The sequence below is a fragment of the Sceloporus undulatus genome, chromosome 1 (genome assembly GCF_019175285.1).
Source record: "Sceloporus undulatus isolate JIND9_A2432 ecotype Alabama chromosome 1, SceUnd_v1.1, whole genome shotgun sequence".
NCBI classification, from domain to species: domain Eukaryota; kingdom Metazoa; phylum Chordata; class Lepidosauria; order Squamata; family Phrynosomatidae; genus Sceloporus; species Sceloporus undulatus.
Window position 1 is genome coordinate 268,671,529 of NC_056522.1, and position 25,480 is coordinate 268,697,008.

A 25,480-nucleotide genomic window follows, 5' to 3' on the forward strand; every position below is an offset into this window, starting at 1 on the left:
CAACAGGGCTATCATATCACCTCTTAACCTTCTTTTCTCCAGGCTAAACATCCCCAGCTCCCTAAGTCGTTCCTCATAGGGCAAGGTTTCCAGACCTTTCACCATTTTAGTCGCCCTCCTCTGGACACGCTCCAGTTTCTCAATGTCCTTTCTGAATTGTGGTGCCCAGAAAGGGACAAAATATTCCAGGTGGGGCCTAACCAAAGCAGAGTACAGTGGCACTACTACTTCTCTTGATCTAGACACTATGCTTTTATTGATGCAGCCTAAAATTGCATTGGCCTTTTTAGCTGCTGCATGACACTGTTGACTCATGTTCAGCTTGTGGTCCATTTGGACTCCTAGATCCCTTTCACATGTAGTCTTGTTCAGCCAGGTGTCCCCCATCCTATATCTGTGCATTTTATTTTTCTGCCCTAACTGCAGTACTTTACATTTCTTCATGTTGAATTTCATTTTATTAGCTTTGACCCAGCTTTCTAGTCTATTCAGGTCATTTTGAATGTTGATCCTGTCCTCTGGAGTATTAGCTATTCCTCCTAATTTGGTGTCATCTGCAAATTTGATGAGTATGTCCCCAATTCTGTCATCCAAGTCATTGATAAAGATGTTGGATAACACTGGCCCCAGCACAAGTTCTTCCCAGAGGACCTGAGTGTCATCTAGTTCTGCATAAAGGGTAGAAGGAAGACCTGAGCTTAACCTGTGCCAGGGTATTGCCCCAGAATCTGCTGATAATAAATTTTGCCTGTACATTTGGTTCAGTGTTGTTGTTTTTTTAATTATGAAGCATAGTTCCTTATGGCATGGCTGTCTAGGAAAGTTCACTTCAGTACTTTTCGTTAAACAAAATCACAATGAACAGTAGTGATTATGTGCTCTATTACCTCTCTGCCTAATCATGACAAGTTGGCTACAGGCAGCTGGCAATGCAAACTCAGTAAAAGCTGCATGTGCCTCTTTCATCAAGCAGATGAAGGAAAAGGAAATTCTACTTAGAGGCAGGTCTCCCTGCATTCAATATATCTTGTATCTTATTTATGGCTAGGATTGCAGAGTTAAACACTTTCCAGGACTCAACATCCCATCAAGTCCAGAGTCACCTTCCTCTGATAGCCTCAGCCTTGTCACACAACCTGCCTATCCCAAACTGCTGCCTCCCTTAGTTGTGAGCAGGATTAACCCAGCCTGGCTCCTACCTCTCTTGTGAGAAACCTAACCAATTTAAATAAGTTATGATTTAAGCTGAACATTTGTCTAAGAAAAGGGGTGCTTTAACTAAATGTATTCTTTTAAACAAAAGTCACTTACTTAAGTTGGAATGTCATTTCAATGTTGTTTTTTTTAGAATTAAGTTATTAATAAATTAAACAAGCCCTAAAATTGAAGAGTGAACAAATTTTGCATGACCCAGTTTTTTACCCAGTGCCTAGTTCGCTTGAATTTTGTTGATGTTCACCAGTGTTGGTGAATTACAAGGCTTGGGTCAGATGTAGGTAAGACAGCTGGTGATGGGTCTTCTTGACATCCATAGGGTCTTCATATGGTCGAATAGCCAAATACTGCATAGAGGTTCCTCATCTCCTCCAGGAAACTGACATTATAAAGCTTTTAACCCTGGGACTTTGGATGGGATCCACATGGGATTCATGCAGTAAACTAGATGAAATGGATGTAAATCAGCTTGTAAGGGATGGAGAAATCAGAAAAGAAAGTGTTTCTGATGAGGCAGATGAGAAATAGAACTTTTCAGGAATCATGTAGCCGTTCCCTTCACTCCAGTTGTTGAGACTTCAACTTTTCAACATAAATGCAACTGATTTCAGCTTTTTGGCTTGCCAGCAATTAATATATCAGGCCTTTCCCATTGATGTTCCCATTTCTGCATGAAATCTCACTAGACCTGGCAAATACATGGTCACAGTCCACAGTTCTTCAGTAGACATTTGCTTCTGAACAAGGCCTAGGAAAGGACCCTATCCCACTGCCTAGTAACTGTCCCGTTACATGGGATAAGCAGAAAGAGGAGAAAAGAAGCTATAGATTTAGCAACAGTCAATTTATATGTATAGATACAATTTTGTTTTGCAAATTCCTACAGTATAAATAGACACACAATGGAGTCTTTTATCATTTCGAATGCAGGTATGACTTACAATGGTAGCAGTAGTTGTGCGCCCTCAAGTTTTTTCCAACTTATATTGCCCCTGAACTGAATCTATCATTAGGTTTTTCTTGGCAAGATTTGTTCAGAGTGAGTCTTTTTATTGCCTTTCTCTGAGAGTTTGACTTCCCCAAGGTCATCCAGGGGGATTCCATGGCTGAGCATGGATTTGATCCTGGGTCTCCCAGACTCCATCCACCATACCATAGTGCATCTCTGTTGCCAGGGACCCTTGGACATATTCTGATTTCTCAGCATAGCATAAGTCAAATGTTATTAGAGCAACTGAGTATCCCCCCATCCACCACACTGTCTCACCTTACCAACATTGAAACCTGCATCTCTCACTCTTAATAGTGTTATTTTAATTGCATGCTAAGAAAAGCTCCACCTGGGTGGAGTACAAAGTAGGCACAAAGGTACAAAATGTGTGTTTAAAAGATTGCTTGGTAATGTTATTCTTTTGGCCAACAATTCTCAGAATCCAACTGGCCATGCAAGCTGCAGTTTCTGGGAGATGTAAGCTAAAACGTAGCTTTACCAAGCTCTGTTACAGAGGCCAGGTCAAGCCTCATACCTTCACAAATTTTACAGATGAAAGCTGGGACACATGTGCCCAAGCAGCAGCAGAGTATGGTCAAAATGGCAAAAGCTATTTATGAAGAAGAACACACAAACTAGGATAGGCTACAGCAGTTAGCCTTTGTCTTTGCCTACTGGGTAGGATAAGACTCTTTCTGTTCATCACCTGTCTCTTCTGCTGAATTTATTGAACACAAACTAATTTTTCTACTGTGAACTGAGTTTGCAGCAACTGAAGTAAGCTGAGGACAAAGGAGGGGAGTGGGTGGAGGAGGAAGCGAGGAAAACTGGGACATTTTGAAAACAGCTGAAAAAGAATGGCAGAGGATTAATTGGCATTGCCCCTGCCAGATCAGGGCAATTGGAAAGTATGTAGCTTTATGCTCTTTAGAAGGGTGTAATAATAATGTAATCAACTGTGGATGGAAACAATATTTTACACAAAGCAAATGGAAGCAGAAGAACATTATAGTTGATTGCTTTATTGATACTGTATTACAAATGAAAAGTACAATAGGTGCAGAATCCGGGCAGTTTGAGTCTTGCATATTGAGTGCACACAAGTGAAATATTTCAAGATACATCAACTCCCATTTCCCCCCCTTCCCATCCCCCCCCCACCATATAAAACTTGAGCAGACAATAATACATACAATGAAACACACATACACACACAAATCCAAAAACAAAGTTTTTTTTTTCCAAAACAACAAATACAATTCTTCCCTTCATTTAGTGCAGAGGCAGCTAGGTCTATCACCAAAAAGACTGAGCCTTTGCAATCAGGCAGGATGAAATGGATGAAGCTTGTTATGGGACTGTTAAGATGGTGGAACCAGTTTTGGGAACCATGTTCCATCCCACCCAGTACTTGTGGCTTTGAACTAGATGGGTGGAAGAAATCAGACCAGGATGGAATCCAGCAATGTTTTTGTATCTGTTTTTTTAAGTGGGTTTGCCCCACCCTACCAACAACAACACCCCCCCCCCAAAAAAAAAAACCAAAAAGAAAAAGAAAACTTAGTTTGTAAACTAGAAATGCCCTAAGAACCACTTGTGCTACACCAGTAAAGGTAATTTACACCTAAATCCTGGTGAGTTGTGCTCAGTTTTCTATTGTAAAGTCAGCCACCCTCCCTCTCTCTTCTGCTGCTTTTTGACAGGGGTTGAGCTCTACAATTACTTTTATGTTTAACAAGGAAACCTTGCCAAATCCATTATGGTCACTGCAAAAGAAGGTCTGAGGATAGCTTGATCTCAACCACTGTTTCCCTAAGTACAGAATGTGCAAGGTCTACTGGGCCAATCTGAAATATTATCAAATTAATATTTCCAAGGCACCTAGGTGATCTGAATAATAGAGCATTTCCCTTGGCATAGTTATCAAACATCTCAGTGCTAGAACATATTTCTTCCAGCTATCTCAGCATTCGTTTTGCATAAACAATCTAGGCAACCTAGATCAAATATAATTAAAATCACTTTAAAGAGGCTTGCCCCCCAAAATGCATGCATAGGACCAAGGCCTTAACAGTGAATGTCAACCTGGAAAGGAAAGCCAAACAGCCAAGGTACTCTCCAGCATAACTGTTTTGATCAGATTTAGAAGTTTTCTTGCCCAGACTTATAACCTTGGAATTTTGATTTTAATTAAATTTGGCTTTGTCTCCATATTTTATTTTTTTCCCCAAAGGTAAGGGCGAAATAAAAGAAAAAAAAATCTACCTCCATCTGGCACTAAAGTAAATGATTGTAACAAGGGAAGGGGATTCCAACAACCACTCTGAACTGTGTTCTTCTCAACAGCTAGAGAGGTATTGAACCAACTTCCAAGGTGTAAATGTTTGAAAGCCAGGTAGCATATATACTTTCTCAGTGGACCCCCCAACCCACTGGCTACTAAAACATTCCCCCAGTTGACAAGCACTTTAGGAGTATTTAACTTTATGTATGAACATTCCACTGACTTAGACCAATATTCCACAAGCTCAAAATAAAGCACATACTTTTAACTTCTTAGGGATCCAGTTCTCTTAAGAATATTATAAAACTGAGCTCCCAGACTATAGATAATTTCCCATTCCTTTCATTACTGTTATGCTGAAAAAAGAAAGTGATCCCTCTTGTTACCTTAAAGTATATATACAGTGAGAGGAAATGATAAAGAAACCTTGATACTTACAGGTGAAGCATATTTTATTATGCATTACTATTTTTAAAAGGGGGGGACCTTTTCGTAAAGATTTTCTAGGGAAGCTTTTGTTTTGTAAACATTAACTTTTAATCTCCTTTTGCCGGTTGCTCTTTTTTCTCCCCTCAATCTTGTTTCACAGGCCAATTTAATTTTTCCCTTCCTTAATGAAACCTGGTGGGGTTTAATTGTTGTGTTCTGCAGTGCCATGGAAAATAAAACCCTCAAAGGCTTCATGGCTCAAGATTGCAAGATACAAATTTTAAAAACTGATAACAGAGACAAAAACAAAAACAAAAAAAACAAAAAAAAAACAAACAAAAAAAACCCCTCTACCCTTCCATTAAAAAAAAGAATACAATTCAAGTAATTTTTATGTTCTTTAAAATGTACAGCTATATATAAGGCAAAGCAAGTACAGATCCAATTAGATGCCCCCCCTTTTTTTTTTTTACTAAGCAGCTGAGTATATATGCTAGGGATATGGATTTCCCAGTTCTTTAATTGATAGATGAGGTGAGACTGATGAAATTTTAAAAACTTTTTTTTATTTTTAAAAACCTTTGGCGCACCTCTCCAATCAAGTCTTGGGTATCAAACAAAGGAACTGGTTGGTTAATTTCCCTATTCTGATGCATCAAGTTAGATTCTGGTTTTGCACCACAAGGGAAGGGGGAAGCAAGAAAGAAGAGGGACCAACTTCTTCAGATATGTTACATTTCCTTGGTCCTTCAATCTGCTGTCAAACACCAAACTGTACATTCCCTCCTTGCTGGAGCAGAAAGAAGGAAAACTTGATGTTTTCAAGCATGTTATCTGTTATTGCTGCCAATCAATGGGATGCTCAAGGAAGTCCCCAGGAGGACTGGATCTTCCCCAAGAAGCAAAAGAAGCAGCAGGATATAGAGAGGGGGGGTCAGTTTTGTGAACTACCCATTTGGACAAAAATTTTTGATTGAAAAATAGCTATCAGATCAGAGAAAAGGTGGAAGAGGGAGACAGGGGTTAAAAATGACAAGCCTAATAAAAGGAGGGTGCTCCTCATGCTGCAAAGGCCAATGAGTGCTCTATGTACAGTGAATTGTTCCATGAAATCCAATGGGATTACTCACAAAGCACATGCTTCTGCCTTTGCAGTAGGCATATTCTAGGTTCAGGATATCAAAAACTGAGTGAAGGATGTGAGGAAGACAATTTCTGGATCTACAATGCATATAGATGTATTTGTGTTTCTGCACGTGCATGCATTTTATGTATATGAGTGAAAGGCAATTAGCTCATATGGTCATGACCAAGCTATATTTTAGAAGAGAAAAAAAAAAGAACACACATCACACTTTCCTAAAACGAAAAGCTAAAAATTTCAAGTTCAGTTTTCGAGATCTTGTCCTTCCCATCCCTCCCTCTTGTAATTTTCTGGATTCATTTCCCCCATCCAACTTACATTAGCACCATAACAACATTTAAACATTACAATCCCGCTTCAGTTAACTACACATACACAAAAATGGTCCCATTAAAAATAGTGCTTTTTTTCTGCCAAACAAAAAAGTTATATATAATATATATTTTATATAATTCAACTAAATCTGTGGCAAATGTGCAATGCAGACGCCTCCTCCATTAAAGTGAACCTATGTTCACTCGGTCTCTGTCTCTCTCTCACTTCATCGGTGATTTTTAAAAAGGTGCAAGTACATTTGGAACTGTGTAATTAAAAATAAGGTAGTGGGCTTTGTCATTTCTTTCTCCGGCTTTTAAAAACGTGCAAAGAAATATAATAAAAAAAGAACCCCTCAAAACACATACTGTAGACTAACTGGGACTTCTCAAACAATATAATGGGATGGAAACAAGGCCAAAATTTAAAACTCTTAGATGTCACACATCCCTTTCACTTTTATTGTCAATGTAGACACAAATTGGGATTCTCTCAGTGTCATTTATCTTCTCTTGCTCTGTCTTCATTGTTTGACATATGGACTACAAGGCAGTGGCCCAATATTATATAGTTCAAGTGCCTTACCTGTCCCTTTTAAGTAAAGGCAAAAAAAATATTGGGCAGGATAAGAAAAACCAAGAAATCTTTTTTAAAAAATAATAATAAAGACAATGCCACAGAAATGCTGATGCTGATGTTGCCACCGCCGACGCTGTAATCCCATTCTATGCCAGTTGTTTGGTGTTAACGGTGCCCTCTTTCTTTTGCTCTTCAGTATAAAGGGCACTTGCCCTCCCCCGTCTCTACCTTGGTTTTGGAGAGAGAAAAGGGTGGGGCCAGGACTGGGAAAGATTTCCCATGAGACTGGAAAAATAATAATAATAATAATATTAATAATAATATTAAGAATCCATTTTGCAAATTGTTCATCACAGTTCACTTCTGGCTGCCTGATGTTTCTGAGGTGGTTTGCACAACAAGAGGCTTCTGAGTAGGCAAGACTATCAAGGGACGATGGATCTTAGATTCCTCAGATTCTTGGAGTCCTTCAGCCTGCCATCGATATCTGTGGGCACGATGGATGTTGGGGACTCCTCTCTGCAGGCGCTGTGAGCTCTTTTTCTGCCATATGTCATATTTGGAGTACTTGGGGTGAGAGGGTTTCTGAAAGGTATCCTGGAGGAAATGGTGGAAAGAAGAAAAGGAGTGATTCAACAGGTTGAGGACAATGAAATAAAGTTATTGCTTGGTTGAAATTCACCAAAACAAAACCTTAACTTTGCTGTAACATCAAATGATGAATTAAAACAAACAAACCAGCTTGTGGGCAGCTTGGTCTTTTCTCCATTTGTGTCTCAGAGAAAGACCAGCCCATTAGCACCTTAAAGTCTAACAAATTTACTACAGCATAAGCTTCCATTATAGCACTTTCCCTCAAATGACATGGGTTATGAAACCCAGCTCGGCCATGTAAACTCAGTGGGTGACTTTGGGCAAGTCACACTCTTTCAGCCTCAGAGGATGGCAATGGCAAACCCCCTCTGAAGACACTTGCCAAAAAAATCCCAGGATAGGTTCACTTTAGGCTCACCATAAATCAGAACCAATTTAAAGGCACACAACAACAAACAATCCATGAAATCTCACTCCACTATAAATTTGTTAGGATTTAAACTACCATGGGATTCTCTGCTGTTTATTACTCACCCCATTACTCAGATAGTATCTCCACTTACCTTGTTTAGTGCTGGTAAGACTACAAGAGATGTTGAAGAGAGGTCCCGCTCTGATTTGACAGATTTTGCACAGTAGGTTTCCAAGAGATTAAGATCACAGCTCCGGAAGCAACACTCCTCCACTATGCCACGGTTGTGTCTTCCTCTGTTTCTGCCCACAGGCCTACCTGTCATTGGAGAAATACTTTCAAGTTATGAGGAGGCACTTTTAAAAAACTTTTTAGCATGAAATACATCTTAATTACTTAAGGTAGCTGGGGGAGGGGGAGGAGGAAGAGAAAGATTACAGCTCCCAGATTCCCGAAAAATGGCACTGGGGGCCCCTCTGTCCAGAGTATTATGCTCTGGAGCTGCCATGGGTTGACATGATGTGAGCCAAACATAGATGGGCCACCAGGTGACACCCCACTGTTCTGCTTGCCTGTCCCCCCTCAGTGCACTCATTGGCCAAGCAGCTCCCAGCAAGACCTATTATAGTTGCTTCTGCTGAGGTTGGAATGGGGCACCCCACCATGTGATCAACAAGGAGAATTTTTTTATTAAACTGGGTTAATGGCTTAAATAAGTGGATTCACTGTGTGTGTCACCAGGACTCATTGCACTGGATAAATGGTTAGGGTGGGGGTTTGGGGTAGTAGAGATTATCACATGGAGTAAAGGACGGATCCCTCCCATCCTTACTCTGTCCTTATATCGCACAAGGATTATCAGATACGTCTGTCCTTATCCCGTCCTTCAGTTGTCCTTATTACACAACTGCAGTAAGATTATCTGACAACTTTGTGCTTATCCTATCCTTCTCCTGTTACTGAAGTGGTATGGCCTTATCACTGTGTATAACAGAAACTTCCGGTAATATAATGACAGGGCCACTGAAGGGAGAAGGACAGGATAAGCATGGATGCAATAAGGACAGGAGTGATCCCTTATTACCCAGTGTGATAATCTTCAGTGTAGACAAGCCCTGGGAGTTGTAATCCATTTTCCCCTCCCAAACTGCTGTTTTTGATTTGTTGAGAAGTCTAAGGTTCCAGTTACTAATAACTATTTATGATTTATCACTAGTCTTGAGCCAATCTTAAAAAATGGAGGACACGTGAAAAAATTTGCTGAATTTTAAAAAAATGTTAATATAAATGCATGTTTCTGAGGCTTCTATAGACAATTGCCCCCCAAAGGCCCCAGCGGCAAGACCAGGCTGGGGCCGGTCCCAAGGCCTCGCCGGGCCGCAGGTTGCCTACCCCTGCCTTAGCCAGTGCTCAGGCCTTCATAGTCCCAGCAGTAAGCTACATCAGGTACAATCAGTCCATATGGTCAGGTAATCTTTTGAATTTCTCAAGTAAAGGGTCATGTTCAATTACATATACAGACTTTAGGTCCTACACCTTCCACATGTGCAAATAGCACACAGAGCAAATAGCAAGGCATGTGGACACAGCAGCTAGAAACTGATTTCTGCTAGAACCCAAGTTCTCCTTTCCTAATGAATTTCCTTTTTCTTCTTCCCTATAATGGGAATGGCAACTAGCTTGTGCTGTTTATAATAATGTCTGAGGTCACAGTGTCAATCAACATGTGGACACTGAAGAAGGAGTGTGTATGTCTGCATTACTGAAAGAGGAAGAGGGAGAGGAGGAGGGAAGGGGGAAATGCATGCTGTAGAATATAGGAACTTGTGCACCACACTTCTGGATAATTATAAGATACTCCAAAGTCTGTGCCCCTTTCCCTCACACACCCCTAACCACCACTTCTGTCTGATCAATCAAGCACCAAGTCAAGCGGAAGAAGACTCTGGGTGTAAACAATCCTCCCTCTCCCCCTGTCAGAGGAATGTGGGCACCAACAAGAGAGCCTTTGTCAGATGGCTGGGCAGCAGCAGCCATTGTTCCAAACCCCTCCCCCCCAAAATAGTTTTTCTTCCCCCCCACCCCTTTTTCCTAGTATGATTCTGATGGATGCAGAAATTGAGAGAGAGAGAGAGAGAGAGAGAATGTGCTTTGTCAGCATAAGTGGCTGGAAAGAGCTAAATTCTTATCAGCTGTTGGAAAGGAAGAAACCGGAGCTGTTGTTTACAGAAGACAGCCTTTTCTCTCTCTCCTTTCTCCTCTTCTCCATCTTTTCCTACTCCATGAAGGGAAGAGTCAAGTCTCATTTATCTATGTTTCAGAGGATGGGTGTTGTTGTTTTTTCTAATTTTGTTTATCTTTTTGAAATCATCTCAGTGGGAATAAAGTTTAAAAATAAAAGAATGTGCTTTGTCAGCATAAGTGGCTTTATCAACCATTTTTTGAAAGTGTTGATAAGAAATGGGGTGGGGGGGGGGGCTGAACTGAGTTTGTTGTTAAATTTCCTACACAGTAGCATTTTCAGTGAGATGTCTCCATTTTTTTCAGTTCAGCCACCAGGTTTTCCCACCCACTACCAAATAAGAAATAGCCCTTGAAACATCAGATAACCACTGCTCTAAGGCTTAGCAGAAAGTCTGACTTCAATAGGGCTATGATGAATTGTCCCAGCTAAGGTCCTGACCTTTAATGGTTTGGGACCAAGCTGTAGATTAAAGAGCCTAAAAAGCAACTTCCTCACTTTAAAAAAAATGTTTTCAGAAGAGACTTAAGACCACCTACAACATGGAAAACAGCACTAAAGCATATAGGAATGCCAGACCTGACATGACAATTAACTGCACAGCCTTCTACTCTACATAGAAGAGACTTCCTTTCTGGTTATGGAAGAAAAAGTATGGGATTTTCTTGCATACTAAACTGAAACATTCTATGCTACTCTTGTATTTTCTTATGCATGCAGTTCATAGAGCAGAATTCTGTAACTTCTTGTGCCCCTTGTCAAAGTGGCTTGTAATTTCAGTGGTGATTATTAAAGTCAATAATATGAATGATACTCTGCTAGTTAGGGTTCTATTCTAGAACTCATTTTCAGTCCCAGGGCTCCATCTTGGGTCATATGAAACAAATGGGGAATGTCTCTGAAAATATGTAAAACTCATGTCCCACAACACTGCGTAAATAAAGCACATCTTGGAACCATGGTTTAGGGGACAAGCCCTCCAGAGAAAAGGGTTCACATTTTGGAGATGCTTTGATCTCAGACATCTCTTTTCAGAAATCAAACTTCTGGCTTCAGTTCATGTACTTATAAGATGCAATGCTAATGATGATCCCCTTTCGACCCTGTGATAATTGTGCCTGATTTCTAACCAATTGTGTCTGCTATTGTATCCAATAAATTCCATAAGATCAAGATTTCCACATTTATTAAAAAATGTTTGAACTGCCTATATGTTAGTAAAAGACCATTGTTTTACAGTGTATTTGGGTAAATTAGTATCACTTTCAGTTTTACATCAAAAACAAATTATCCCCCATAAGAGTTATGAGGACAAAAGCAATTAATATGATACATTGATGTTCGAAGTTGTGAGCTATTATATACTGGAAGTCTACTACTGTTGTCCTTCTGGTGTGGGGCCAGATATCTTGTGAACTAGTAGATATATCATTAGTAAGCAGCTGAAGCTGAGAAAGGCCCTTGTCATCCACTAACAAAATTTCTGTCTTCTTAAATATTTCTCACTACAAAACCGAACAGTGCTTTTATATAAACAAGTTTTCAAGGATAGCAGTAGAGACTCTATTTTACTAAGCAGAGAGTAAAGTATACACTCAGCATTTACCTATTATCAGATTTTAGATTTATGGGTAGAAGATTTTAATGCAATCTTGCAAACAATTCTGATCTGCCTGTAAACCACTGGTTGAATCATGGTAATTTGTATCTACTTTGTCATTCCAAAGTTAAATTGTGTTAAATATTTACATATTGTGTTAATTCAATACTGCTTGGTATTTCATCTTCCATTATATCGGTGGAAGATGAAATACCAAGCAATATTGAATTAGCAGGTGGACTTGGAAAAGTTATTCTTTTGAACTACAGCTCCCAGAATCCTCCTGCCAGTATGGCTAGTGAACAATGCTGGGAGCTATAGCACAAAGAAGCAAATTTTCCTTGCCATCCTATGTGTTGGGAAATTTAAATCTCCCCCTGCTTTTGAGACGACTAGAATTTGATTTATTCCAGATTGTGCACGAACACGATGGCCTAGATAAACCAGCAAAAATGAGTATTTCAAAATTAAGCTGCCAAATTGTGTTGCACATCACCTTTACTGAATTAGATTAAATTAAGATGTATTTCTCAGATAAGAATACATAATCAGGGCATCTTTCAGGAGTACTGTAGCTATGTATTCCTGCATTGTAAGGGGCTGGATGAGATGGTCTCTGACACTCTTTCCAACTCTAACATGCTATGATTCTATGCTGTCTAGAGAATATTTTGCTTGGTTACAGAGACATAGTAACACTATGTCTATGCCCCCCCCCCAGCATATCATATATTTCTCTGCTTTCTGAATGTATAGGTACTGAATATGTATTAATCAAATTATGGTGAATTGTGTACTCTTTGACTTTGGTCAAATTTAAGGAAGTCATTACCATTTGTGCTACCCAGTGTAAGCACTAGATGGGGATATAATTGCTTCCTGCTTTTACACATATGAGTCATAACAATTAGTATGAGTGCAAGGCCAACCACAGGATAAATAATAATCAAATATTTTTATTTATATCCTGCTCTTTGTGAAAACAATCAAAGCGGCTTGGCTGCACAGTCTTATGTGTCCAATCAGAAGTAATTCACACTGAGCTCAGAGAAGCTTAGTTCCAGGTGACTGGTATACGACTGTGGTCTTACATTTTCATTTATCCAATTCTGAGGGTTAGAAATTCTAAGAAATTCTATATTATGAGTAGACCTCTCTTGTTCTAAGCTTGTTTGACAATAAAAAAAATGGGAGGTAAACATTTTGAGCAAGGAAATCTGATTTTAGCCCCTAACTAACTACAACTTCAGAGATTCTGCTTTAGCTCAGCCACTGCACTACCCTGCAGCACCCTGAAGATAACAGTAGTCTACCCTATAAGGCTGCTATGGGGAATATTGAAATGTTGTTTCATATACAAGTTTTAAAGCTTAAAATACACAAAATAAATACTAGGTTTTATTATTACTGGGTGAATCTCTCCCCTTTCCTCCCAGAAACGCATGCATTTTTCCTTCTAGAAACAACACAGTATATTATTCTCTCCAGGTGCAAGACAATACTTACTGAAGTAAAAACCCCTGTCCCCACAGACAAATTGCAGGGTGTCCACCAGCTCGCCACCACAGAGAGTTTCTGCAGGGCCATGTGCAGAGACAGAATCAACAGTGTATGCCAGGAAGGTGAGTGCAAGTAGTAGTATCCGCCTGGAGATGCACATCTTCTGCGCCTACAAGACAAGATTCAAAAAGAATTTTAAAATATGTGGTGTCTTTTTTCCTGTTTAGACAACTATGAAAACATAAGATGGGATATGTAAGCAAAGTAGAAGGCTCAGAATAACCCAAGATAATAGTCTCGAAACTGGTGGATGAAATGAATTGCCACCACACTGGCCACCTCAGTAGGAGTGGGCTTGGCCACTACTGTTTATAGTATATGGGATGTCTGGAAACTACATACAGATCAGGTATCAAAGGCAAGATAGACAGCCACTGGCTTTATATACCAAGGTCCATGATGGTTAAATCATACCTATTTCTAGCCATATTCTAATTTCTAAAATATGACTCCAATGCCTAGAGTAGGATGTTCCTAGTTTTGGATATTGGTGGACTATCGTTCCTAGAATCCCTGACTGTTAGCTCTGATGGATGGAGCTTCTGGGAATGGATGTCTGCCAGCATCAGAGAACCCAGATTTGGGAATCATGAAATTAAAAATGGTTTGGTTCCACCTAAAAGGTGAGAAGTGTGAATGGGCAAGCAGTGACACAATTTTCTTTTCCTTCAACCAGTACTTAGAAATTCATCACATCTAAGATCTGTTAATATTAATAAGTTCATTTTCAACAAAATTTGTTGACAGAATTGCTGGAGATATAGTCAACTAAGATGGCACAAATAATAAGTGTACCTACAGTACACAATTATCACTTCAATCCTTCTTTGAGCTGCCATGTTTCCATCTCAAGGAACCATGCAATTTTTAGTTTCATGATATACATAGAATTCTCTGCCAGAGAATTCTAATGCTGGAATCTGGGATCCACTAAACAATTCTAAGTAACCCATAAAATGTGAGATTCCATATAATTGAGCCATGGCAATTGAAGCAGCATCAAGTAACAAATAATAGTGCAATGCAGAAACACTCCATCTTTCTAAAGCAAGAAATAATATACTTTTCATGCACATTTATCATGGTAGGCATCATCTTACTAGGGGCGCCCCTTTAAGTATTTAAGAAAAAGGAAAATGCATCTTGTACGATTGTGTTTGCCAGGTGCAGTTTTTCTAAGTATGGTGTCTGTGCATGCGTGTGGTGTATATGTAGATTTATACACAAGGTTTAAAATCTGTTGCATGACCGATATGGATCACCTTCTTAATTCATTAATCTTGTTTGGTCTGAACTAATAATTGATTACATATTGCAGCCTTGGGCCCCCTACTGGGAGAAGGGTGGGATACTAAAATAAATAAATAAATAGATAGATAAATAAATAAATAAATAAATAAAGTCTAGATTATTGTTGCTAATAGATTTAAATCAACCATAACACTGTTTTAAAAGTAAGGGTTACAACTTCTGTGGAAGGCTGGCTAATATATAGTTGTCACAACAGCACAAAGCAGACAGGGTGACCTTTTGTAGAGTTGGAATGAATTCCACCCATGATCTAGTTCAATCTATTCTTGGCTTAGCCCCAAGCTTTCTAATATGACCCTAGACAGAGTCCAAGGCCAACTTTCTATCCATTAATCCATACTACTGATCCTGGATCACCAGCTTTCCAGTAATTTATAGCATGTTCAGTCTCCAGTGGTAGAAGCAACCTGACTTTCTAAGGCAGCTAGTAGTTCCGCAAAACCAGGTGTGTTGGGGGGGGAGGCTCTACCAGGCAGGAAAAGTATACCAAAGATCCAAAATCACTTTGGTTTCAGCCTTAAAACAAGTGGTCCAAGTTGGACTTGAACCAACTGTTGTTTCAGAATAGTCAACCAAAATTTCTTGCATACCCAGCACCATATGTCATAAGATGCAGCAGAAAACATACACAGAGCATACAAATCCATTCTGTTAATGCATCAACCTGTAATCATGAACATTTATTATATGTGAATGGAAGTACCATTTTTGTTCAAGTATTACAAGTTTTAGGATCACAGTCAAATTAGTTTGAGGAACTCACTATTGATGATTATTTTGGTAAAATGTATAGGTTTGAACTACCAAACTGCTCTGTTTTAATTCTTGGAAGTTTACATTTTGGGTTAGCACCATGGCTTCTAACAACAAAAGCAAGAAACAACAACAATTCAGGAACAATATCTTTCCAATATATTGTTTTAGCATTTTGTTGTGTTGTCAGATATTGGAATTCCCCTCTCCCTTTATGGTTTCTCACTAATGACTATTAGATTTTAAATCCCTACAACAATAGGGCTGCCCCACATCATTTTGCAGACAGATACATCAAATGATACCCATAATCCCAAAGTTATTGTGCTCAGTATCTAAAGCCAATCCAAATCATTTTCACATTTGTAGTTTTCTGTCTACCTGGCAGCAAAACTAAAATAAACTAATAATTAACCATTTGTTTCCTTTTCATAAATCCCAAATCTGCTGCCTCACTCTGCTTCAGGATAGGGCCAGGTCTCTTTAACCCAGATTGGCCAGGATCTAACAAGAGAACTGCTTCCATCAGCGGAATTATGAGGTGAATGATTTCCTGCAGTTGACTGAAGATTTCTCCTGTATGCACCCTGTAAAACACCCACTCCAGAGGGATGAGATTTTCCTGATTTTCCAAAGGGAGGAGGTGCCAGCGCGACACTCTGGGTTTACGTCTTTGAAAATTTCAAAATCCCCCATTGGCTTAGAGGTAGACTAGACATGTCCACAATCAGAATCACCTGCATTTATTTAATTTTTAAGTGCTTATAACAGCTATGGCACTGGATAGGGAGAATTTTGATGGCAGCATTGGGGGGGGGTTATCACTCACTCTTCTGCTGCAGTTTTCCTCTGATTGAAAGTCTTGTCCTTATTTGCCCTGTAGGACAAAATGTACATATTCTCAAGGAACTACAGATAGAGCCTAGCTTTTGGGGACAACCACAGCCTGAAAATATTGCTATTCCATATTTTCATGGCAATTTTGCCTGAATCCAAACCCCTGCAAATAATGATGGTGGGGATGTACAAATGGTTCATCATGGATAAGAAGCAATGACATAACCATATTTCCCAACTGCTTTACCTGAAACTCCTGTGAACATCATGGTTCACAAGTCATCTATACTACTGAAGCTGGACAGAGACAAAACATTTTCTAGGTGGTGCCAAAGATCCTAGCAAGCTAGAATTAATACTCCAGTATTGCCTTTACACTTCCTGTGCTGCATCAATCATACTATAGAGGTAACAGGATTATTGCTGAGCTACTTGTATAATCAAAATTAAAGCTTGTAGGCAGCAGCAGTGTGCAGATTCAGCATCTTACAACCTTTGTCAAATAGTCTTAAAGACAACTGTCCATCCCAACCCCCAATTAATGTCTGCTTTATGGACAAGCCTCAGATAGCTAACTTAACCACTTTGTCATCAACCCCGGTCATAGACAATTTCTCAAAAGAGATTGCATAATTTTTATGTTTGACAAGCTCTGACTAAATAATCATGTTTGTCTATTTTTCAAGAGGCCTCAAATCTGGGAATGTGTGTCTGAGTCTCAGAAGTTCTTGGAATCCCCCCCCCCTCCACTGATAAGATCTACTCCTCTACCTGCTCCAGAAATATCTTCCTCCCCCAATCATGACCCTGTGGAGTCTCTGCAACAGTCAATGATGTGGCTGTTCAAAAAGCCTTTTTCTGCCAACAATCCAAACAGATAGAAGCACACACAGAGAGGGAGACACAGACACCTCATCCACAGAACAGCAGTATTTTGCCATTTCTATAAAAAAATAAACAAACAATTCAATAGAATTCTGAACATCTCCCATCTTCTCAAGTGAAAGTGCTTAATGTGGAGAGATGTGACATCAATTTTTTTCCTTATCTACCTCTTGGAAGTAGAAGCCAATGGCTTCTTTTTCAAAAAGGAGAAAGAAGAGGAGGATGAAAAACAATAATAACAACAGTGCTTGGGTAGTTCTGTAAAAGCTTTTCCCAACCTGACACACTCCAGGTGTTTTGGACTACAGCTCCCATCAGCTGGAACCAACACCATGATCAGGTATGATGTGAGTTGTAATCAAAACATCTGGAGATCATCAGAACACTGTTCAAGACCAGAGCACATAACTGCTTCTCATCCTATCACTTATTCCATTTATTCCAGCCCACTGCGGAACAGATCTCCTACCCAAGCCAATACAAAGGTAGTTTCAGAGAGAGAGAGAGAGAGAGAGAGAGAGAGAGAGAAGGAAACACTTATTTAATAATAATAATAATAAAATAATAAACGTTTTATTTATATGTCCCGCTTCTCCCAAGATCGAAGCAGGATTCCAACAAAATATAAAACAGAGAACAGTATAAACGTTTACAATTTAAGATATAATTACCATAATATAAAATAGTTTGTTAAAACAATCTATGGCGGGTTATAAACTGCCACTTGGGACGTCCGCAGGACGTCCCATTTTTAAAAAGGGGCGTCTCTTCTAGACGCCCCTGGCTCTAATACGGACTCTGTCCGTACAATATGGTGCCGGCCGTTCCACACGGCCGGCGCCATCTTTACGTATCGGACACTGTGCGTCCGAACGTGTCACGGCGTCTGTGATGTCGCGAATGCGCCCCTGGCGCCTCGCGACATCACAGAGGCACCGCAAGAAGAAGCTCCATTTTGGAGCTTCTTTTTCGGTCTGTGCAGGAGCCGTGCGGTGTTTATAACCCGCCTATAAAAAATTATCGATTTAGCAACATACAATATCAATCATAACATAATTTGGGCTTGATTTAATTTCTATAATATATACTTTATAACGAATTGCAAGGGTATGCCAATTGAAAAAAGTAGGTTTTTAGCTTCTTCTTAAAAATTTCTAATGTAGGGATACACCGTATCTCCTCTGGGAGATTATTTCAATATGAAGGGGCCATAACCGAAAATGATCTTTGATGGGTTGATTTTAATCTTACTCTGGGGAGCTCTAGTAAAAGCTTCCCTGTAGTTCTAAGAGTGCGGGGCAGATTGTGTAGGGAGAGGCGTTCCTTCAGGTAACTTGGGCCCAAGCCATGTAGGGCTTTAAAGGTAATGTCCAACACTTTGTATTGGGCCCGGAAGTTAATTGGCAGCCAGTGGAGAGATTTTAGTACCGGTGTTATGTGATCTTGCCTTGAAGATCCAGTGACCAGTCTGGCTGCAGCATTTTGAACTAACGGAAGCTTCTGGACTTGGTACAAAAGTAGCCCCATGTAGAGCGCATTACAGAAATCCAAACGAGAGGTTACCAAAGCATGTACTACTGTTTCAAGGTCCTTTTGGTCCAGACAGGGACGTAGCTGGCGTATCAGCCAAAGCTGATACCAAGCACTCTTGGCCATCGTGTCCACCTGGGATGATAACTGTAGAGATGAGTCCAAGAGTACTCCCAGACTACGAACTTTGTCCTTTAGGGGGAGTGTGACCCCGTCCAGGACTGGGTGACAAATTTCTCTGTTCAGACTTGGGGTACCTATCATGAGTATCTCTGTTTTCTCTGGATTCAGCTTGAGTTTGTTTTCCCTCATCCAGCCCTTTACTGACTCCAGGCAGGCATCCAGAGGAGAGATGCCTTCCTTAGTCACTGTATCAGTCGGCGACATGGAAGGATAGATCTGGGTGTCATCAGCGTACTGATAACACTGAGCTCCATGTTTCTGGATGATCTGTCCTAGCGGCTTCATGTAAATGTTAAATAGCATGGGGGACAGGATGGCGCCCTGAGGGACGCCTGATGTCAGCTCCCTTTTATGGGAGCAGCTGTCCCCCAGCCTCACCATCTGGAACCGACCCGAGAGGTAGGACCAGAGCCACTGGAGCGCAGTGCCACCGATACCCAATTCTCTCAGGCGTTCCAGAAGGATACCATGGTCGATGGTATCGAAGGCCAGTAATAGTGATGTAATTAGATGCTCCTCCACTCTGTGGTGCAAAAAACAAAACAAACACACATCAGTTTTCTGAGACTAAAAATGCATACAGTTGTAAAGCCAAGCATATGTCATGCTCTCTAGCACCTTCCATACAACATTGCTCCCCTCCCTTCCCTCAAAGGGCAAGGAAGAAAAAGAATGTTCACTTACATTATTTTTTTGCTGGTGGGTTGAGACAGGAAGACCATTTTGGAAGCATCCTGCAATAAATGCTGTGCAAAGGGAATGATGGTATGTACACTGTAACCTAAACCAACACCCAAATGGATGCCTGTGTGAACCAGGGCACAATCCAACCCTGTGATCTGTCTTCTCCACTTAAATGCTGCCTTTTCAGATGCTGCACACTCAGTGGCAATGTTCACCTTGAGGTGTCTCTCCTCCCCCCCCCCCCCCGCTACTTTTGCTTTACAGTCAACGTAATAGGAAACCAACTGGAGAAAAGCAAGGTAGGAAAAATGCTTGTTTACTACCTAGGGCTGATCTCCATGCTCTCTCTCATCCTCAGATGAATCTTCTGCAAACAACCAAACAAGCTTGCATCTTTGTATTGACCACACTGGAGGCTAGAAACAATGGGGCAGGAGAGATAAGAAAATCCTAGTAGCCATGGGGCCTACCTGCAGCCAGTCAGTGTACCATTCTCAAAATATAGCATACATAATGGCCCTAAGGACTCTCTCCAGCTCCTGTCCTGCTCTCCAAGGCTACCTCCACAGCTGTTCTGGAAATTTCAAGGAACTTCAATTACTTTGTTTATCAGTCTCATGTATGTCCCAACTTTCCTTCAATGAGTTTAGGGGGGGAAGGGATGCATGGCTCTTCTCCTCCACACTTTAACCTCACAACATTCATGTAAAGTAGGCCATAGGGAGGGCACTGACTAGCCTAAGCTGCAAGTTTTTCATGGTTTACTGGGTGGGGATTTGAACCTGAATATTCCAACTCCCAGTCTAACACTCTAACCACAATGTCTCTAAGTATAACAGGAGGGGAAAGTGCCAGAGATGGTTGATATTTTCATGATAATGGTTCAGCAATTTGGATAGCTCTTTTTAAGTTTGGGCTAAAACTCAGAGAGGATTCATCATCCTATTGACATGAAATGACCATCCACAACTCAAAAGTACTGGAATGTCATGATAATCAGTTTAATGAAAGCTCATTTTTATGTTGATTTGCCTAAGCCTGTCACATGTTTGAGAGATTTCTACATTGTAGATTTGTTGTATACCTGCACACATGTAAGCCATCAGCTGTTGGGACTGATGAAAGGTAAAATTAAACCTATGCAAGTTGTCTCATTCACCTTATTAGGTAGGACTATCATTCAGGAAACCTGAGGGATGTTTCAGCACTTCACAGATATAAATAATCCCCATAAATATCTGTACCTCTGGAAAACTCAAGATCCCCCATGTGCATAAATGGAGTCTGCCTGTGAGTTAGATATGGCCAGGTATACTGCATATCCCTTTGTTTTCAAAAGGAAAGAAGGAAAAACAAATTGCAGATTGATATGGTGATAAGCCTTAACACTAGCTTTTCTGAATGTGGTATCCTCCCAGACAATGACCATGCTGGATGTAGGTGACTGATGTTACAGTCCAATACATCTGGAAGACAATCATACTGCAGAGGTTTTTTAAAAAATAGTGCTGAGTTGCCTGTGCAATACACAATACATTCATCTTGCATCTAGATGATGCTGTTTTGACTACACAAGGACAAACTCTCTCTTATTCTCCCCCTGCAGGAAATAACTTTTTTGTGTTATAGGCTCTCTGGCAACAATCATGACAATAATACCAAATGCAAGGTAACAAGTGCAAAAATTAATAATAAATTATTAATTGCCTTGATTCCTTGTTAGAGTATGTAGTGCTGAAAGGCTTACAACATAGTCCACAGTAGCATAATGATCGATTTTGATGTGTAGACCTAATAATGAAGTCTTTAAAAATAACACTCTTTTGGAGACTCTAAAATAAAGTAAGTTATGTTTATATCTGTCCAGTTGTCTGTTTATCTATCTGTCATCATCTCCAGCAAGAACAGGTCTTTTGTAAAGCTGATGGGTCTTAACTGCACATAGCCACCCTCAGAGTACTTTGGACTGCAACAACACATTGTTGCTAAAAAGAGAGAAACAGCTGCTGTTACTACCATTTCCCTGTGGGGATTACAGTCCTACTGTGGAGTATTGCAGTAAACCCAGAAGGAATGGGGAGAATGTGTGTGTGCATGGCAATTATGTCAGGGTCTCTGCTAATCAGAAAGTCATAAGGCATGTGTGTGTGTCCCCCCTCTTTCAGGTCATCTGATGGCATACATGGACAGACAGCTTATTTCACTTGTCATTCATAACTCAGTTTTAAAAACTGTTTAGTGTCCAAAAAATCCAGAGCTGGGAAACAGCTTCTTAAAACAGGCATCCATTCTTCTTTCTTGCCTAGTAAAGAATGCCTCTTCTGTATGGTGCTCTAATGCATGAGGATTAAAATAATAGGAAAGGAACTATTGTTTTATATGCAAATCCACATCTAGAACCTGAAGACCACAAAAGCCAAATGATTTTTAAAGCTTCTTGGAGCAACTAACTTACATTTCCCTAATTAAGTAATAGCTTAGCTAGCAAGTTTTGTAAACTTAATTGAAAGATTGACTGAGGGAGTTGCTAAAAGACCTTGATAAAATGACAGAAGAGGAAAGCCTGTTTTCTTTCTTTCTTTCTTTCTTTTTGTTTCCAGATGTTTAAAATGCTGCCTCTAACTTGGAAAGGCTCAGTACCAAGACAACATCCTTGAAATAGATGCTTCTTCGAGTCTAAGCTGATTCAGAATTGGAACAGCATCAAATAGGGCTGTGTCTACAGCACTTTCATTCAGATCTATGTAGCTTGATCTTTCACTGTCTGGCTCATCCACAGCTTGGGAAAATTGCTTTTCCAAGTGCCAAATATGTTGCTCAGGGATCCTAGAAGCTGTCAGGTGAAAAAGTAACTTTTTCAATCTCTGCTCATTCCACATACACAAACATGGGCATGCACACAGGGATACAATGTAGAAACAAAGCTGAATGTCACTGGTCTGTTTTGTCATTGTTTGAGACATTTTTTCTATCCTTTGCTTTTAACAGCATCTTCAAATATCAAGTCTTGTTCTATACATCTAGCATTCAAAGGATTTTACTAGCAGAACCATCTAAATGGGATGTGGTGGGGGGACAGGGATGAAAGAGCAGTGGCAACAAAAGGCTCTCATGTCAGTGTGGTAGTAAATCTACTCTGGGACTTAATCCAAACTTTAAAGAAGCTACCCAAGGTAATGAAATTATTTGGAGGACAAGGTTCAACACCTGGATATCTACTTTAAAGTCTGGATTAACACTCAGAGAAGATTCATCACCCACTGGTAAGGAAGCTACCAGTGGTCACAGAGAAAGAAGGGGCTATAATTGTGTTTATTTATCCCATCAAGGTGTAAGTGCATTGCATGAACATCCATGGTCAGCCCAGAAAAAAAAATACTGTATATTTTAAAAAAGGAAACAATATTGCTTAACTTTCTAATACAATCCAGCAGACACAAGGAAAAGGAGACTTAAAAGTCAGTCTTCAGAAAGCTGACTGATCACTTTTAATTCCTCAAGTTAACAACGTGTTCTTTAGTGTCCATCCAAATCTGTTTCCAAATCCTGAAGTATGAATATCTCAGTTGCAAATAAAGAAGTTGGTACTAGTGTGTGATTCTTTCCTAAAGTGCCAACATTTTGAATTTGCTGTATTTCCTGAGAATGCCCCATAACCTAGCAGCCTCATATCAGGACAAAATATATTTTAATACCATCTGCCTGTTCCAAAGCATCTTGTTTCACAACCTCCTCCTCACTGTGTACAGCTGATGAAGCAGGCTGTTGCCACAATAAATCAGTCAGTATACGCTGCCACATTACTATTAAAACAACAACAACATGAATTTAAAAGAGACAAAGACATGGCAAAGCATTAGTCAGCTTTCTGCTCTCAGCAGGCAATGTCTCTGTTATACCCCTTCCACTGAGAGGTTAAGAAAACCTCCACATCATCAAGAGCTGGTGCTTTTAGCTACAAAAAGATGGTTCCATAAAAACAGTCCTATTCATCTCCTTGGGCTGCTGTAGATCACTCAGCAGGTTAAACAGAGTTATTATAGCAAATGACCTTCTGTGGAAACCACAGGTAAACAACTTTTCACTTTAAAGAAAGTGACTGAGCAAGCAACAAGTTTTGCCAGAAGCGAGGTTCCAGTTGCACATCCCTCCATCAAAAGATTTGGCAACCGTAAAAGCATTCCTTGTTTCCTGCCTCCCCATAAGCAGGAAAGCCTCTGCTATCTTGCCTTGATACAACCTTTTCCTAGGAGAGGCAGCCTAGAGGAGTCTCTTTCAAGAGAGAAGGAAGAAACAAACAACTTTTCCTGCGGCTGGCAAACGCTAGCAAGCACTGAAGTAGTGTGCCAGTTGTAAATATCCCTGGACAGCCCAGGGTGCCAGCCTACTGTGCCTGTCTGTAGCATCATTCCCTTCTCTCCAAACAAGTGCCTCAGTTTTAAAGACCCCCCCCCCGCCCATTCTTTCTTAAACCCTCAGCATTCATAGCCAGACCAATTTAGAATCCAGTGAACGTACTACTGGCTGAAAGCACTTCAGACACATCTGCTGGTACACTTATGTTCAACTCCACTCTCCTCGTGTGCCCCAAATCCCTCCCGCTCAGCAGAGTGCTAAAACCTTTCCAAGTTTTTCAAAACAATCCCTCTTGGGGGAAAGCACTTGGACAAAGCAAGGGGAAAAATAATAATAAAATATCCATGCAAAGTAGAAGGCCCTGTGCAAACCGTTAACTCTCCCTCAGTTTCTGGCTTCATTTTCTTGCCTCCCACCTCCTTCTCTGAGTTTTCCTAACATGCTGTAGGTTTTGCTTTTGTTTTGTTTTGTTTTTTGCAAAAGAAGTGGATTTAATAACCACAGGAACGGTGCGTTCTTTGCACAAAGTCTAACAGTCTTTGGAACTTCTCGCCTCTCTCCAAAAGCAGCTGGAGAAAAGTGGGCAACAGCTCTGTGATGATAATAATAACAACAGTAATAACGAAAAGTCCCTTCCAGCAACCAGTACATGACCTTGCATGTCCTTAGGCAGAGGCAGGGGCAACGTTGATACCCAAATCCAGTGGGGGACTTATGGCACCTTCATCTCCGTAGGCTTCCCATGTAGGAAACAGCAAGAGCAAGTATGGTACATTTCTACAGTGCTTTACAAAGACCCTCTGCTGAGCTCACATTTGGTTCTCTACTGAATACACTACAGGGAAGATTCCCTGGCAACTACCAACTGTTCTGCCTTCAAACCTATTGCTGCCATTAAGACCTTTCCAAGAGGTGGAGAATTCACAAACTGAGCCATGTTAGTCTGTAGAAGCGGTACGTAGGGAGATCTTGTAGCATCTTTGAGACTCACGGAAAGAAAGAAGTTGGCAGCATGAGCTTTTGGAGACTTCAAGCTCATGCTGCCAATTTCTTTCTTTCCGTGAGTCTCAAAGGCGGTACAAGATCTCTCTGCCTAGAGGAGGGGTGTGTGTGTGTGTGTGTGTGTGTGTGTGTTTCCAGCTCTGCTTAGAGAACTCAGAAGCAAGACACCCTTTCCAAAAGCAGCCGTGACTTCTGGCCAGCGCCTCCATTCATACACTCTGAGGCATGCTGCACTCAGACTTGCCTTTTGGACCAGGGCTGGGGCTCTAAGGGGCCACCTGCCCCTTGCCCTTTACAGACGATCTGTCAACACCTGAGCCCTGGAAGATTTCTCTCTCTCTCTCTCTCTCTCTCTCTCTCTCTCAAGCCCCTGCCTCCTTGGACTGGGGAGCCAGCACCTCTGCCCGGTCTCTGTCCCGCGCCTAGTACAGCCTCAACCTGCAAAAAGCTGCCGACAGCCGGGCAAGAAGTCCCCGGGAGGCTCCTCTGACCCATCCCTCGGGGGCCCTCTAGTGTCACAACCCCAGAACTGCAAAGAGAGCCCCCCCTCCACTTGCCACAAGGGGAAAGTCAG

General features: G+C 40.7%; 1 protein-coding gene across 2 annotated transcripts in view; it reads right to left on the reverse strand.

Moving 5' to 3' along the window:
* Positions 1-3,208: 3,208 nt before the first annotated feature.
* IGF2 (insulin like growth factor 2) overlaps positions 3,209-25,480 on the reverse strand; it is a 23,461-nt gene continuing 1,189 nt past the window's right edge. Inside the window, exons 1-4 of one of the 2 annotated variants that reach the window (XM_042463087.1) lie at positions 19,549-19,751; positions 13,312-13,474; positions 8,115-8,281; positions 3,209-7,554 (exon numbers count right to left, since the gene is read on the reverse strand). In XM_042463087.1, coding sequence (XP_042319021.1) covers positions 7,315-7,554; positions 8,115-8,281; positions 13,312-13,465 — 561 coding nt within the window. In that variant the 5' untranslated portion in view covers positions 13,466-13,474; positions 19,549-19,751 and the 3' untranslated portion in view covers positions 3,209-7,314. Of the gene's footprint in view, positions 7,555-8,114; positions 8,282-13,311; positions 13,475-19,548; positions 19,752-25,480 lie in introns of those variants that run through there. The other variant, XM_042463079.1, reaches the window with a different exon arrangement.